This window comes from Podarcis erhardii (genome assembly GCF_964252035.2).
Source record: "Podarcis erhardii genome assembly, chromosome: 5".
Lineage (NCBI taxonomy): Eukaryota > Metazoa > Chordata > Lepidosauria > Squamata > Lacertidae > Podarcis > Podarcis erhardii.
Genome location: NC_138509.1, coordinates 14274392 through 14289235, shown reverse-complemented (window position 1 = coordinate 14289235; position 14844 = coordinate 14274392). Strand labels below are relative to the sequence as shown.

General features: G+C 48.2%; 1 protein-coding gene across 1 annotated transcript in view; it reads left to right on the top strand.

Moving 5' to 3' along the window:
* The first annotated feature begins 1164 nt into the window (after positions 1 to 1164).
* The window catches only part of NFKB2 (nuclear factor kappa B subunit 2), an 83268-nt gene continuing 69588 nt past the window's right edge, over positions 1165 to 14844 (top strand). Inside the window, exon 1 of the mRNA XM_081864265.1 lies at positions 1165 to 1517. Within this exon, the coding sequence (XP_081720391.1) occupies positions 1180 to 1517 (338 nt within the window). The 5' untranslated portion in view covers positions 1165 to 1179. The remainder of the gene's footprint in view (positions 1518 to 14844) is intronic.

Sequence of the window (14844 nt, the reverse complement as noted above, 5' to 3'; positions counted from 1 at the left end):
GCTGCAATGTGCAACCTGTCCTGCAGGTTGAATTATTTTTTTTTGGGGGGGGGGGGAGAGGGGAGAAGCTAAGTCCCACAAGACATGATACAGGCCCACTATTTGAATGGCAATTCCCTTCAACTTTGGTGGGGCCTGACCCCCTTAAATATTTTATTGGGGAGGCCGAAGGGACCTCAGCCTCTAGGAGTTCACTCCTATCCTGTCCTGGCAGTGGCGTAGCGTGGGGGGTGCAGGGGGGGCCGGCCGCAACATCTGGGGGTTAGGGTTAGGGGGCGCAAATCCACGGGTTAGGGGGTGCAAATCTACGGGTTAGGGGGCGCAAATCCATGGGTTAGGGGGTGCAAATCCATGGGTTAGGGGGCACAAATTACTTGCCTTGCCCCGGGTGCTGACAACCCACGCTACGCCACTGTGTCCTGGGACCTTTTGATAAACTGGGTAGGTAAGAAATCACCATCATACCCTGACTGAATCCACAGGACTCCAACCCACCTGTAACCAAATGGAGAAAGTGGCAGCACTTTAAAGGAAAAAACCCTGCCCTAGTCTTGGCTAGGCCAGGCCACTACATCCATATGTGTGTGTGTGTGGAGAGAGAGAGATTAAAACCAAAGTTTCTTTGCAGGAGTGCGGCAGGGCTGTGGGTTCAAGCCCCAGCATCCTCAGATGCAGCTGAGGAAACCGCTCCCACTCCGTGAAACTCTGGACCAGTGTCTCCCAAACTTTGGGGATTTGGAACTACAATTCCCATCACCCCTGACCACTGGTCTTGCTAGCTAGGGATGATGGGAGTTGTAGTCCCCCAAAAAATCTATCAGACGGCGACCCAAGTTTGGGGTAACCTTTCGCCTGGACCAATGGTCTGTCTCGGTCTCCCGACAACTTTCTTACGCTCTCCTCTCACACGCGTATTTGCCAGAAGCAGCGCCAACTCAACTTCCCCCTCTCTGGTAACTTTCCAAGCCTCGCCGGGCCTTGAGGGGGAGAGACGGAGAGCCTCTTCTGCCGAAGAAGGGCGCTTTCTGGCGCGCCTCTCGCTCTCCTCAGGAAAGGCACAGCCTCTCCCTTTCGCTGAGGCGAAGACGAGCGCGCCCAGAGCTCTCCCTTCCCCGACCTTTCCGAGCCGGGGCGGGCAGCGCGCGGAGACCGGCCCCCGAGGCGGGGTCGCCCCGTCCCATGCCGGCCTCGCTCCTCCTCCTCGGGGGGCGGGAAGTTACGCTTTGGCCGCCGCCGCCGGGCTGGAGCCCCGCCGACTTTGGCGCCGTCGTCGTCGTCGTCGTCCCGCGCTCCAGTCAGTCGGCTGCGCAAGGGGCCGAGGGCCTTGGTAGGAGGGCCGGCGCCAGGCGCGCTGCAGCCGCCGACTCCCTCCTGGCGCCCCCCGGACGCTGGCTGGCTGGCTGGGCGGGCGAGCGAGCGAGCTCCCCCTGTCGGGCGCGCCTCCGCCCCAAAATGCCCGCCTGGGCGATCCTGCCCATCGCCTTGCCCGCCTTCAGCATCACCGGCATGTGGATCGTGTGAGTAACCCAGGACGGGGCGGGAAGGGACCCTCACGAGGGGTCGAGCGCGCCACGCTTCCAGCCAGCGGCGTTTCTGCTTGCCCCGAGCGGCTCGGGGGGGAGGCGAAGGTGGCGGGCTGCGCTGCGCTGCGCTCCGGAGCCGTGGCTGCCGCTGCTGCTGCTGCTTCCCGGCTCCGCCTGCCCGCGCCCTGGCCTGGCCTCTCCGCTCGGCCCTGCCCTCCGGACTGAGCCGGGGATGGCCCTCGCATCTCCTCGCACAGCCCCAGCCTGGGAGCTGCTCGAAGAAGCGCCTCCGCTTCTCCTGCCCCCGTGCAAGGCGGCGTGGAAGTGAGCCGGTGCCAGTGGAAAAGTTTCCGGGCTGAGACCTGTTAGGGTGGAGGGCACCATCTGCGTGGAAGGATGCTCTGCGTGTCGGGTGTTCGTGTCCCGTCCGCCCGGAAATGCGCCCAGCCTGCCACATGTTTCCAGGGTGCTGCTTATACGGTAGTGCGATGCGCGCTCCTCATGCGTGCCCGAGGTGTCTTCCCGACGACATGCTTATCAAGGACACTGTTTGATGTTGTGCCCAAATGAGTGAATTCTCCTGGCACGTCCGGAGGGCAGTTGCCATTTAAAATGTTCAAATTCATACGAATGGCCCATTGATAAAGAAGGACTCCCGCCTCATTCACTCTGTTGTCCTTAGATCTTCTTGATGTAAAAGAGATTAAATCAGATTTTGGGTAGGGGGGAGATACCCACCACTTGGCCTTAATTATCCCATCCCAGTTGGGTACATAACATAGCATGCCAATAAATGATCTTCCAGAGAGTCCCATCTATAATGGAGGTCTGATATAAGACCACCTGGAGGAAGAAAAACATTGGTGATTAATAGTGAGAATTTTTCGCTTGAAATCAGACCTGTAAAAGCAAAAGGAGGAAAAGTCTGAACTAGCGAGAGTTTAGCACTCATTTTAAGCGATATGGCGATTGCAAGACCACCTCTGGACCGGCCACCTTTCTGGGAGGGGCTAGCTGGAAGTGATATCAGTTCAAAGCCATTCATAGTGCTTATCAAGCATTCCTCCGGATTTGTTTTCGCGCAGTTTTGCGCACGCGTTGGATAACGCCCCGGGTGTACTGAGCATTGATTCTGATTCGTTTGGCCAGAGATGTTCGGACATTGCATCAAAGCAATGAAAGGAGAAAGGAGATTCCGACAAAACATCAGGAAGAACTCTTGTAGTAAGAGCTGTTGGACAGTGGAACGGTCTCCCTCTGGAGGTTGTGGTCTCTCCTTCCTTAGAGTTTTTTAAGCAGAGGTTTTTAAGTGCACTTCCCATTGTCAGCTGGCATTTACCCAAGGAGCTCCAGGGGTAGTTGGTTTCTTACAAGAGTGGAAGGTGCTCAGCGTTCCACTGCCCAACTTCAGAATTTTACAGGAACTCCTGAAGTCTATACTCTGCTGCTGAACTATTTCAGTAGCTATTGCGATAAAAAGCATTGATCTCAGAAGCCTAAGAAGGAGGAGGTTACCTAAGAACAAGATATATCCTAAGCCTCCATTAAAGTTGGTTTGGCACCCTTACTCAACAAGCCTGATTCCACCCCCCCCCTTCCAGCTGGACTTCTTGCTCTAAGGAAAGTGACATGAAAAGGCACTGGAACGTGTGGCAGAACAAACTGCTTGACCCAGTGTTGTATACCCTCCTGGAAAACAAATTGGAGCAAATGTTCAGTACGCAGCCAGTCACTGTCTAAGCTCCCTACAAACTTTGCACAGGCAAAATTGGGAAGCAGTTGAAAGATTTTCCATAAGTACACTCAGTGTCTCTGTTTTCAAATAACAAAATCCTTCACACAGGTCCATTACAGTCAGTTTGAGACGTTTTTGTAGCAATGTGGGGTTGATGAAGGAAGAGAGGTGGGGAGGGAGAAAGAAGAAAACAGAGAAAGAGAAAATAGGAGGGGTGAAAGCAGAGAGGGTGAGGGACTTCCATTATTTACATAGTGTATGAGTGGAGATTTTTTTGTCCGCATCGCATGGGTAGGTGTCTTATTTTTGCTGGCAGAGCGAATGATCAGAGGGCCCAAGTTATGGTTAGTTGCAGTTGACTGGTTGCAGGGTGTTTTGTTTGTGTGTGAGGTTAAGTTAGCCCTATTGATTCATAGTTGTTAGGGCAGGGGAGGGGGTCATTGTCTTGTTGGCCTTTGTATGTGATAAAGAGGAGCCACACAAGGGGGAAGGCCTCCTTCTTTGTTTGATCCCATGATAGATTCAGTCTGCTGATTAGTTTTTCTAGTAGCGGCTGTTTCCCATGCAGTTTGGTACCAGTGGTCCATGTTCACTGCCAAAAGGTCTCTCCAGTGTCTGGTAAATATTGACCCGTGCATTTCCCCCTGCTCAGGGGTGCCAACTTGAATAAAATATTGGGAGGGCGGACAGGTAAGCTCCACCCCACATAATCTATCACAAAACTAGGTACACATACAGTATTTCAATGGCAATGCCCATCAACCAGGGGGCGGAGGCTCAAATATTTTATTGGGGGTGGCTGAAAGTACCTTGGCCCCTAGCAATTGGCTCCTGTGCCTCCCTTTTACCCTTTCTGGGGGAAATACCCACAAAGTTTTTTTTAAAAAAAACAGTAGCAGCAGCGGCAGGAACACCTTGTTGCCAAGAACCCTGATATTTCCTTGACCTGTTCGAAACATTAAGCCCTTCCCTGGAAACATGCACAATCGCCATTGTTTGCCTGGCTTGAGAGTAAATCCTAAGGATTAGTGGGATTTACTTCTGAGTAAGCATGCATAGTGTTGGGCTACTGGTTTCGCCTCGGACTAAAAGATCAAGCAACCTGTCTGGCAGCGGTGGGGCTTAGGGTTGCCTGTCACTACCAGATGGCTGCCTACCCTTGATTGGTGTGTTTAGTTAGCAGATTCTTCCAAGCTGAATCACTTTCCAGGCTTCTTGTCAATTCTGGACAATGCAGGAGAGGCAGACGTTTGCCTCAAAACATTTGCGGTGCCTCAGGCAGGAAATCTGTATTGTCAAAATATGTGGCTAAACTAAATTACAACTGGCTGCCCTTTACAGATATTCCGTAATGTGCTGCCTGAGGAAGGCTGCCTCAACCTGACTGATTGGTATCTTGTTGAATCTGTCTTGTCTGGTTGTAAGGAGACAGTTGCCTGCCGTTCGTTAGCTGCAAGACAACGCGTTTGGGTTGTCTGGCTAGGGAGGGAGCAAGATGCAAATATTCAAATAACTCCAGGTATATAGGGACATAGGAAGCTGCATTTTGAGTCAGACTATGGACCGTCTACCTCTGTATCACCTACACTGGCCGGCAGCAGTTCTCCAGAGTTTCAGATGAGGAACAAATAATAAGCCCCCTCTCGAATGAAAACCCAAGATGGTTCCTGAAATTCATTCTGACTAGGCAGATAAAATATAACAGATAGAATTTTGCAGGGTGTGTTGTTGGCATGTGAAAATGGTCAAGCTCCAAGGAAGCCCAGGCAGCCACCTCTAGATGGTGGAGGCGCCAGGCGTCATCCTGGCGCCCGGGCATCTTCACTTGGTTGCAAGTGGCTGTTAAAGGTAAAGGGACGCCTGACCATTAGGTCCAGTTGTGGGCGACTCTGGGGTTGCGGCACTCATCTTGCTTTATTGGCTGAGGGAGCCGGCGTACAGCTTCCGGGTCATGTGGCCAGCATGACTAAGCCACTTCTAGCGAACCAGAGCAGCACACGGAAATGCCGTTTACCTTCCTGCTGGAGTGGTACCTATTTATCTACTTGCACTTTGATGTGCTTTCGAACTGCTAGGTTGGCAGGAGCAGGGACCGAGCACTCACCCCGTCACGGGGATTCGAACTGCTGACCTTCTGATAGGCAAGTCCTAGGCTCTGTGGTTTAACCCACAGCGCCACCCATGTCCCAAGTGGCTGTTAGCCAGGTGCAAAATACGCCTGGCAAATTTTGAACACTGTTCCTGGAGTGTTGGCTGCTGCCATTCCCAGATGCTGAATAGAGTTTGCAGGAAAGTGGGCAAAGACTTCAGAAGGATTCACAAAAGTGAGGAGGGAGCGGGTAGGTTGGAACTTCATCGCTTTTGGCTTGTTAATAAGCCAAACTACTCCCTGGTTTTTGGCAAGAAGCAACTTGGTTTATTTCTGAGTCAGTGTTGATACAAGCCATAGGTGACTTGCCCATCACTCCCACCAATATACTGTGCTGCAAGGCATTTCTGAGGAGGCTGGCCAGAGGTCCCCTATTTTATGTGGCCAACTTGCAAGCACAAGCAGTGGAGGTTTATGGCCTAGGTCCTAGGAGCATGAGAGCCTGTGGGGCCAGTTTTGGATGATCAGGTGCAGAGCTGTATGTATACTTTAGCACACATTGAAGAGGCACTGTGTTTCACTGGCTGGTTTTGTAAAAACCAAAACCAACAAACCATACCCTTTTGGATTGGCTCTTTTCGGACTGCTTTAGATGGCATGCCACATCTGTTCCATACTTGCTTCTTACTGCAAAGCATCACAGTTTCCTTAACTACAGCGGAGCACCTTATTCCAGTGGGTTCCCTCCTTTGAAGCGACCCTGTTAATAAAAGATAACAAAAAATCCTTGCGGCAGCTACTTGGTTGATGCAACCTTATTTTCAGAGTTGGTGGTGAGGTGACACCTCTTCTCCCACTCCGGGTGTTTCCTTAAGAAAGGCCTTCTGCTCCCCCACCCACACTTCCCTTCTGTTGATCATTAGCTGTTGTTTATTGTCTGTCAGCCCATGTGACAGCACTTGTATCTCAGCCAGTTTGCATTAATTTCGAGAACAGCGTTGCATGAGATACTGCCTCAAAAGCTCCTAAGGCAACCAGCAGGAGTTACAACGCTGGGAGTACACGTCTGTCATCGAATTCTTCAGAATTCACACGTAGTCATGTCTTCCTGTTGTTTGGCTTGGGTTTGGTTTCTACCTGTGGATAGCTCAGCCTGTAGAGCATGAATCTCCTAATCTCAGGGTCATGTATTTGAGCCCTACATTGGAGATGAGTTTCCATGCCTTTCTGGGGCTTGGACTTGATGACCCTCGAGGTCCCTTCCAACCTTGTTTCAATGATTATCTACCTCCGCTTGCCAATCTGCAAAGCAGAAATACAGTGGCAGCTTCCTTAAGTTGGTGGTTGAGGATACATAAGATAATGCAAGTTCCCATTGGTTTGTGAAGATCAGCACGTGGTCACTGCCAACCTGAGCTTCTTCTCAGGAATGCTATGCAACTGAAATACAGTTTTGGGTTCCTTAGAGCAGTGTTTCCCAACCTTGGGCCTCCAGCTGTTTTTGGACTACAACTCCCATCATCCCTAGCTAGCAAGACCAGTGGTCAGGGATGATGGGAATTGTAATTCAAAAACAGCTGGAGGCCCAAGGTTGGGAAACACTGCCTTAGAGGAAAAGAGATCAGGCAAGCTGTAGCAAGAGTGGCTTTGATACAGAACTGTTGTGTCCAGAAGAAGCAGATGATGAGCTAGGTTTGCAGACTGCACTTCCTTGCTTATAGTGATCCCAGGGTGGTTCCCAAAATACCACAAAATAAATAGCAGTTACAAAAATATACAAGCCCTGGGTTTGGGTTTGGTTATGAGGTCCATGCTTTTGTTGCATTGGTGTGCTGTTTAGGGGCAAGTCAGGACAGTCCCTTCTGCTGCTTCAAGAGAGCTTCTGTTTTCTGAATTGGCTTCTTTCAGGATTGTGTTGAGTTCTACCTAAACAGAAGAGGTGCTCTGTTTCTCCCCGATCTTGACTTCTGCTGTGATACTCATCCAGCTCTGTCCATAGGTATTGCAAGTTCAGAAATGCTTGCAAATCCTTTTGATTTGTGTTTCTCTGTCTGAAAGTCCATTGGGCTTTGCTGCAGACAGTACCAGCAAGGTTGCTTCCAGACAACCTTCTTATCAAGCATCCTGATTTATGGGTGGTGGTGGTGGTGGTGGTCCAACTATTTCTTGAGCATTCATTCAGATTTTTTGTTCACAGGGAGTTTAGACCATGCTGAATCAAGCAAATGTTACTTTCGCTGCATTTTTCTCTCACTTGGCTTTCCCACAAAAAGCCCAGTGTTTTGAGGAAGTGAGTTTATTGCGCAAGGCTTCCCAACAAACAATAAATGCACAGCCTGAGTTTGCTAGTATGTGTTTGAATGCCACCCAAAAATATCAACAGTTGGGAAGCGCCCAGAGGAAACTATGGGTGAAAGCTGAAGGTATCAAATAAAGCAAGCCCCCTCTGAGATCAGTGTTCCCAATTGGTTGGGCAGCTCTCATATCCTGTTGTAGGTCCTAGCCACTGAGGGTTAAGTCTTTTGGCGGGTCTTTTATACTTCTCTTAGGGGCAAAATCCAAAACTTTTGATCAGGTAGCCTACAATCCTTTTTTTCAAAACATGATTTAGAACTTTTTGCGGGGGGGGGGGGGCAGTTGCGTAAATAATGGGTTTTTGTTTGGTAATTTCCACATACTACAAGATCATACAGGGCAAGATCATTTACAGTACAGTGGTACCTCAGGTTACAGATGCCTCAGGTTACAGACTCTGCTAACCCCAAAATAGTACCTCGGGTTAAGAACTTTACTTCAGGATGAGAACAGAAATTGCACAGTGGTGGCGCGGCAGCAGCAGGAGGCCCCATTAGCTAAAGTGGTACCTCAGGTAAAGAACAGTTTCAGGTTAAGAACGGGCCTCTGGAACAAATTAAGTTCTTAACCTGAGGTACCACTGTACTGGAAGACAAAGGCCAGGTCCAAAAAATATATATCATGAAACTAGTTACATGAGCCCAAGGGTGCGGGTCTCAAACAGTAACCTCTATTTCTCATGTTACATGTTAAATTGGTTTTGAAACTTGAGTGCATGATGTACAGTATGTATTTTACAGAAAAACATTGGTTTGACAAGAGGGTCATGGACTCAGTTTTAAGAGATTGTGTGTAAGCTATTACAGACCCTCATTGAAATTCAAATTTTGCTTTAAACCACATTACTGTACCATACCTTCCAACGTTTTTCTGAGGGACGTCCCATTCCATAATGATCATTTTACTATTTATACCACCACACATCTGACTGGGTTACCCCAACCACTCTGGGCAGCTTCCAACATATATAATAACATAATAAAACATTAAATATTTTTTTAAAAAAACTTCCCTATACAGGATTGCCTTCAGATGGCTCGGGGGTTGGATAATCTCATACCCTCCAACATTTCTCCGATGAAAATAGGGGCATCCTAAGGAAAAGTGGGACATTCCGGGATCAAATCAGAAACCGGGATGGCTTCTCTAAATCACGACGTCCCTGGAAAATAGGGACACTTGGAGGGTCTGCTGTACAACACAGTAAAGGATAAAACCATAAATAGAAGCAATAGATGCAATGACGAGAAGGCAAGCAGAGCAGACTGGATGCTATGCTATGCTTACACAAAGCAGGTTGGATGAGGACCATAGATGAAGCCATTGTTGTTGTTTAGTCATTTAGTCGTGTCCGACTCTTCGTGACCCCATGGACCAGAGCACGCCAGGCACTTCTGTCTTCCACTGCCTCCTGCAGTTTGATCAAACTCATGCTGGTAGCTTCGAGAACACTATCCAACCATCTCATCCTCTGTCATCCCCTTCTCCTTCTGCCCTCCATCTTTCCCAACATCAGGGTTTTTTCCAGGGAGTCTTCTCTTCTCATGAGGTGGCCAAAGTATTGGAGTCTTAGATGAAGCCATGGCCTTGTGAAAAAGGGAGGAGCCCTATGCTTAGAATTTTGAATGTGGGCACCCAGCAACAGGAAACCCCTCCTCCCCAGTACACCTGAGAAACTGCAGCTCCAGGCCCAGTTGTAGGGACTAATTACAGCATTTAGCTAATTGCTAGTTTCTCTTGCATGATTCAGGACGTCTGTGGTTTCGTCTAGGCTCCTTCATCCCATCCAGCCACTATTCCTCCATGTTAATTTGCTTGGCTGGCGGTGCCGGCTGCTTATTATACCTCAGCCATAAATAATGGAAGTGTGGTTGGTAGCCTAGGGTGAATGATGCTTGTACGTGGCTGGGCATGGTTTGGGCACTTCTTGGGGTCTTGCCCGCTGATCCTACCCCCTGGAGAAAGCTGCTATTTGAAAAATAAAATCTGTGAACTTGGCATTGGCCAAAGCCATTCTGACTTCGAATCGTAGAATTGTAGCATTGGAAGGGACCATGAGGGTCTTCTAGTCCCAACTCCTTGCAACGCAGGACTCTTTTGCACAACACAGGGCTCAAACCCACAGCCCTGAGATTAAGAGTCTCATGCTCTACTGACTCGCACCATGGCAGTGCCAGTAATGTTGTCTTCCTGCCTTTGCCAGAGAGTGAAGGGAGCTATGAGTTTTGTTTAGCGATAGGAGCAACCAACCTTTAGAACTGGCCGAGCAGTCTTGGATTTCTTTGACCTATAAGTAATAAGTAAGCAAATGAATGCTGGGACGCGGGTGGTTCTGTGGGTTAAACCACAGAGCCTAGGACTTGCCGATCAGAAGGTCGGCGGTTCGAATCCCCACGACGGGGTGAGCTCTCGTTGTTGGTCAGGGGTCCCTTTACCTTTATATTAGGGGTCCCTTTACCTTTATATTAGGTCCCTAATGGTCAGGGGTCCCTTTACCTTTATATTTAGGGACGCGGGTGGCGCTGTGGGTTAAACCACAGAGCCTAGGACTTGCCGATCAGAAGGTTGGTGGTTTGAATCCCCTCAACGGGGTGAGTTCCCGTTGCTCGGTCCCAGCTCCTGCCAACCTAGCAGTTCGAAAGCACATCAAAGTGCAAGTAGATAAATAGGTACTGCTCCGGCGGGAAGGTAAACGGCGTTTCCGTGCGCTGCTCTGGTTTGCCAGAAGTGGCTTAGTCATGCTAGCCACATGACCTGGAAGCTGTACGCCGGCTCCCTCGGCCAATAAAGCGAGATGAGTGCCGCAACCCCAGAGTCGGTCACGACTGGACCTAATGGTCAGGGGTCCCTTTACCCCTTTACCGTTAAGCAAATGAAAGCTTTCCATAAAGCTATAACATCATAGACTGGGAGCTGCCTGTTATTTCTTTATTTATAAATGATGTGAATTTAAGCAAGCAGGTCTTTGCAAACAGAATGTTGCAGAGTGTATAATTGGGGTGCGTGCTTGTGGTCACTTCAGACAACCTGTTTACTGAACATCCAGATTTATTTGGACAAAGTTTGCAGGTAGGTTATATGTTTATTGAACATTCATGCAGATTAAATGAGGTTAAGTGAAGCAATGGTTACCCCACGTTTTCCAGTACATTTCGTAACCCCCTTTCTTATTGCAAAAAGTCTCATTTTTTGCAGATAGGGGAGAAGCAGGTTTATTACATAAGAGCCCAAATCCACCATAATTGTGCAATGCCCACTTTCTGGTATGAATTAAAACCCACCCACAATACAGTTACAGCCTGGAAGTGCCTGGTGTTTCCTGTTTTAGCCTGTGGTGAAGAGAGTTGAAAAAACACACACAACCCCATCAAAATTGGGTTGCGTGCGCAAATTTGGCTCTTAATTCACAAACAGTTTTGTATAGATTTTAAAATTTTAAAAGTGCAACCAGTCTGCATGGAAGTCAGCAAGCGATTGAGTTAATTGGGTTTGGCCTGGGAGGACGTCTGACGGTGGCTCTATCTCAGGGTTGGAATTTCACAGCGGGTTACTTTACAGGGCTTCTGAAAGCTGCCCTCCTTCTCGCAATGGGGTGCAATAGTACACTATATCAGAGGGTTATTGTAGGCTACTCTCAGCCCAACCTGAAATGTGGTGGTTGTAGTGAAGGCCCAGAATCCCTTGTGCTCCATTTTGCCTTGGCAAAAAAGGTCACATCCAGCGGCACGGCATCAGTTGCTGACACCCTGGGGGGGGGTCACCAGCCCTCGCCACCGGAACGACCCCACCCCCTAGTGGGGCTGTGCTGAGCCATCTGCCTGCCTGCACAGAGGGGAGCCCGGCTGGCCAACACGACCCTTGATAGGCAGAGAGGAACATCAGGCCACTCTGCGGTGAGGTCACCTGGTTTGTGCCCGCTCAAAAATTGTGTGCGGCACCCCCGGCACCCCCCCATGCCATGTCCCCGGTCACGTCTCCCCTTGAATACACAAAAGTACAAGGTAGGTTCAGGGATGCAGGTGGCGCTGTTGGTTAAACCACAGAGCCTAGAACTTGCCGATGTTGTAAATAAAAAATTGCCCTTTTCCCCAAAAGCAAAAAATTAGATTACCACTCAGATGAAAATGGACTTGGCACAAAGACATCAGGTTTAGAAAAGAATTATTATTAAATAATACAAAGATATTATCAAAACCGCACAGATTACTACTGGACTGAAAAAATGTGAAAACAATGAAAAAAGGCTTAAAATTCAACATGTGCTATCTGATAAAAGAACTTGATGAAAATGACTTACAACATGTGATGGACATGTCCCCAAAGTAAAACACACACACACACACACACACACACACAATGACCTATGAGGAACCAAAAATAAATAAATGCTAAGACACACAATTTTTATGAAACCTGACAAATGCAATGACTTTTCTGAGAATCTTGGGTACAGAATATTTAAATTACTGTTTGTATCCCCCCACTTTGTGTGTGTGTGTGTGTGTGTGTGTTGTGGGAGAAAAGAAGGGACAAACACTTTGTTAGAGGTTCCCATATCCTGTTAAAAGGGAAAATTATTTGATGTAAGAAGTCTGTCAGGAAATGCTGTTCCTAAAATGCACACAAACAAAACCTGTTATAGAATTTATGTCCCTTCGTGGTTGCCATCTGTTGTAAATAAAAATTGCCCTTTTCCCTTATGGGGTATCCAAGAGCCCATATAGAGTCCTTACATAGGTTCCCTATTGGTAGGAGAAAATAACAGGCCAACCAGAGAATATTGAGAAGCAAAGCAGCTAGTAAGCTTGATCTTTATTGATCTGTTGCAACAGGGTGCTCCCCTCACACGCAGGAAAGGAGGACCCAGAAAAAATAGTGTGCAAAGCCTTATAGAGACTTTTGAAATTCCACCCTGTAGATCAAGATCACCCTCAGAAACATCATACATACATCACAGAAGAAGGCGGTCTAAACAGAAATTTAAATGTTGTTTTTCTCTTGTCCTTGTTTATCTCCTGTCTGGCAGGTTACTTGATTGGATTGCCTGAGGAGCCTGGCCAGTCCTTTGTAGTGATAAATACTTATTCAAACACCCTTAAGACAGGATTTGTGAAGCAAAAGACAATGGGGAGGCTTTTCCACTTTGACCATGCAGAGAAAACATTTGCTCAGTTTAGGAATAAAAATGGTTCCAGGTTGGCCTTCCTGTGCTGATCTATGTATGTGCTTGGTTGGTACACTTATGAACATTACCAAATATCTAAGACCATCAGAAGGTTGGTGGTTCAAATCCCCGCGACGGGGTGAGCTCCCGTTGTTCGGTCCCTGCTTCTGCCAACCTAGCAGTTCGAAAGCACATCAAAGTGCAAGTAGATAAATAGGTACCGCTCCGGCGGGAAGGTAAACGGCGTTTCCGTGTGCTGCTCTGGTTCGCCAGAAGCGCTTAGTCATGCTGGCCACATGACCCGGAAGCTGTATGCCGGCTCCCTCGGCCAATAAAGCAAAATGAGCACCGCAATCCCAGAGTCGGTCACAACTGGACCTAATGGTCAGGGGTCCCTTTACCTTTAACAGGGTAGGTTCTGTCTGGCGCTACTCTAGCCCATCTCCCGAAAGGTGCCAAACCATCTCCCTGACTGATGTGACTGACTTGTGAAGAGCTGCTGCCTTGCCACTCTGACAGCTCCTGCAAGGTGCTTTCCCTCCCTGATCCACTCTTCCCATTGTGTTTACTCTGGTGGGATATAAATGACCTGCTACACATGCTATTAGATTGTAATTTTTATCTCGCTTGGACTACTGCAATGAGCTCTATGTGGGGCTACCTTTGAAGGTGGCCTGGAAACTAATCCAAAATGCGGCAGCTAGACTGGTGACTGGGAGCAGCCGCCAAGACCATATAACACCAGTCTTGAAAGACGTACACTGGCTCCCAGTACATTTCCGAGCACAATTCAAAGTGTTGGTGCTGACCTTTAAAGCCCTAAACGGCCTCTGTCCAGTATACCTGAAGGAGCGTCTCCACCTCCATCGTTCTGCCCACACACTGAGGTCCAGTGCCAACGGCCTTCTGGTGGTTCCCTCTCTGCGAGAAGCCAAGTTACAGAGAACCAGGCAGAGGGCCTTCTCAGTAGTGGCACCCGCCCTGTGGAATGCCCTTCCACCAGATGTCAAAGAGAAAAACAACTACCAGACTTTTAGAAGACATCTGAAGGCAGCCCTGTTTAGGGAAGCTTTTAATGTTTAATAGGTTATTGTATTTTAGTTTTCTGTTGGAAGCCGCCCAGAGTGGCTGGGGAAACCCAGCCAGATGAGCGGGGTATAAATAATAAATTATTATTATTTTTACCAAAAAGTTTGAGCCCGTGCCTTTGCATCCAAATCGAAAGGTTCTGCTCACCTCTTGTTTTAGCAGGGGGCTGAAATTTAGACCCTTCTTTTCTTTGTTAGCTTTTGACAGAGGCAGAAAAGGATTGCCGTTCTTAAAAAAAAATCAAGTGCATACAAATATATATGCAAATTGGGACTTGCATTCTTTCTCCCACAGCTCAAACCTGGCTTCACCCCTGTTTTTGGACACAGATTTGCTGGCCAGCCTTTCTCTCTATTATTCAGGCAGACTGTTTGCATTTAAAAAGAATTATTTTAAGCACCGCCTGTTAGGGATGGGCAAGGATCTGTCGGTTTGGGCTTCTCTTGGTTTTTTCTCCCCTTCTCCACCCCCACCCCCCCAGTCTTCATTCAGTCCACCACATTTCTGCATCAGTCTGCGTTTTTATTTTGAAAAGTGAGCGCAAAAATGTGTGAATTGATTAATACTGCTGATTAATACTGCTTGATTAATAATGCTAAGAATGTGGAATCTTAGAAATTTGTGATTTGGTGGACGCTCCTTAAACGTGCTGATGGTTATCATGCCAATTAACAATGTTCAATTACCGTATTTCTCGTTCTATAAGATGCATCAGACCACAAGACGCACCTAGTTTTTGGAGGAGAAAAAAAAGAAAAAAAATATTCTGAATCACAGAAGCCAGAACAGCAAGAGCGATCGCTGTGCAGTGAAAGCAGCAATCCCTCTTGCTGTTCTGGCTTCTGGGATAGCTGCGCAGCCTGCATTCGTTCCATAAGGCACACACACA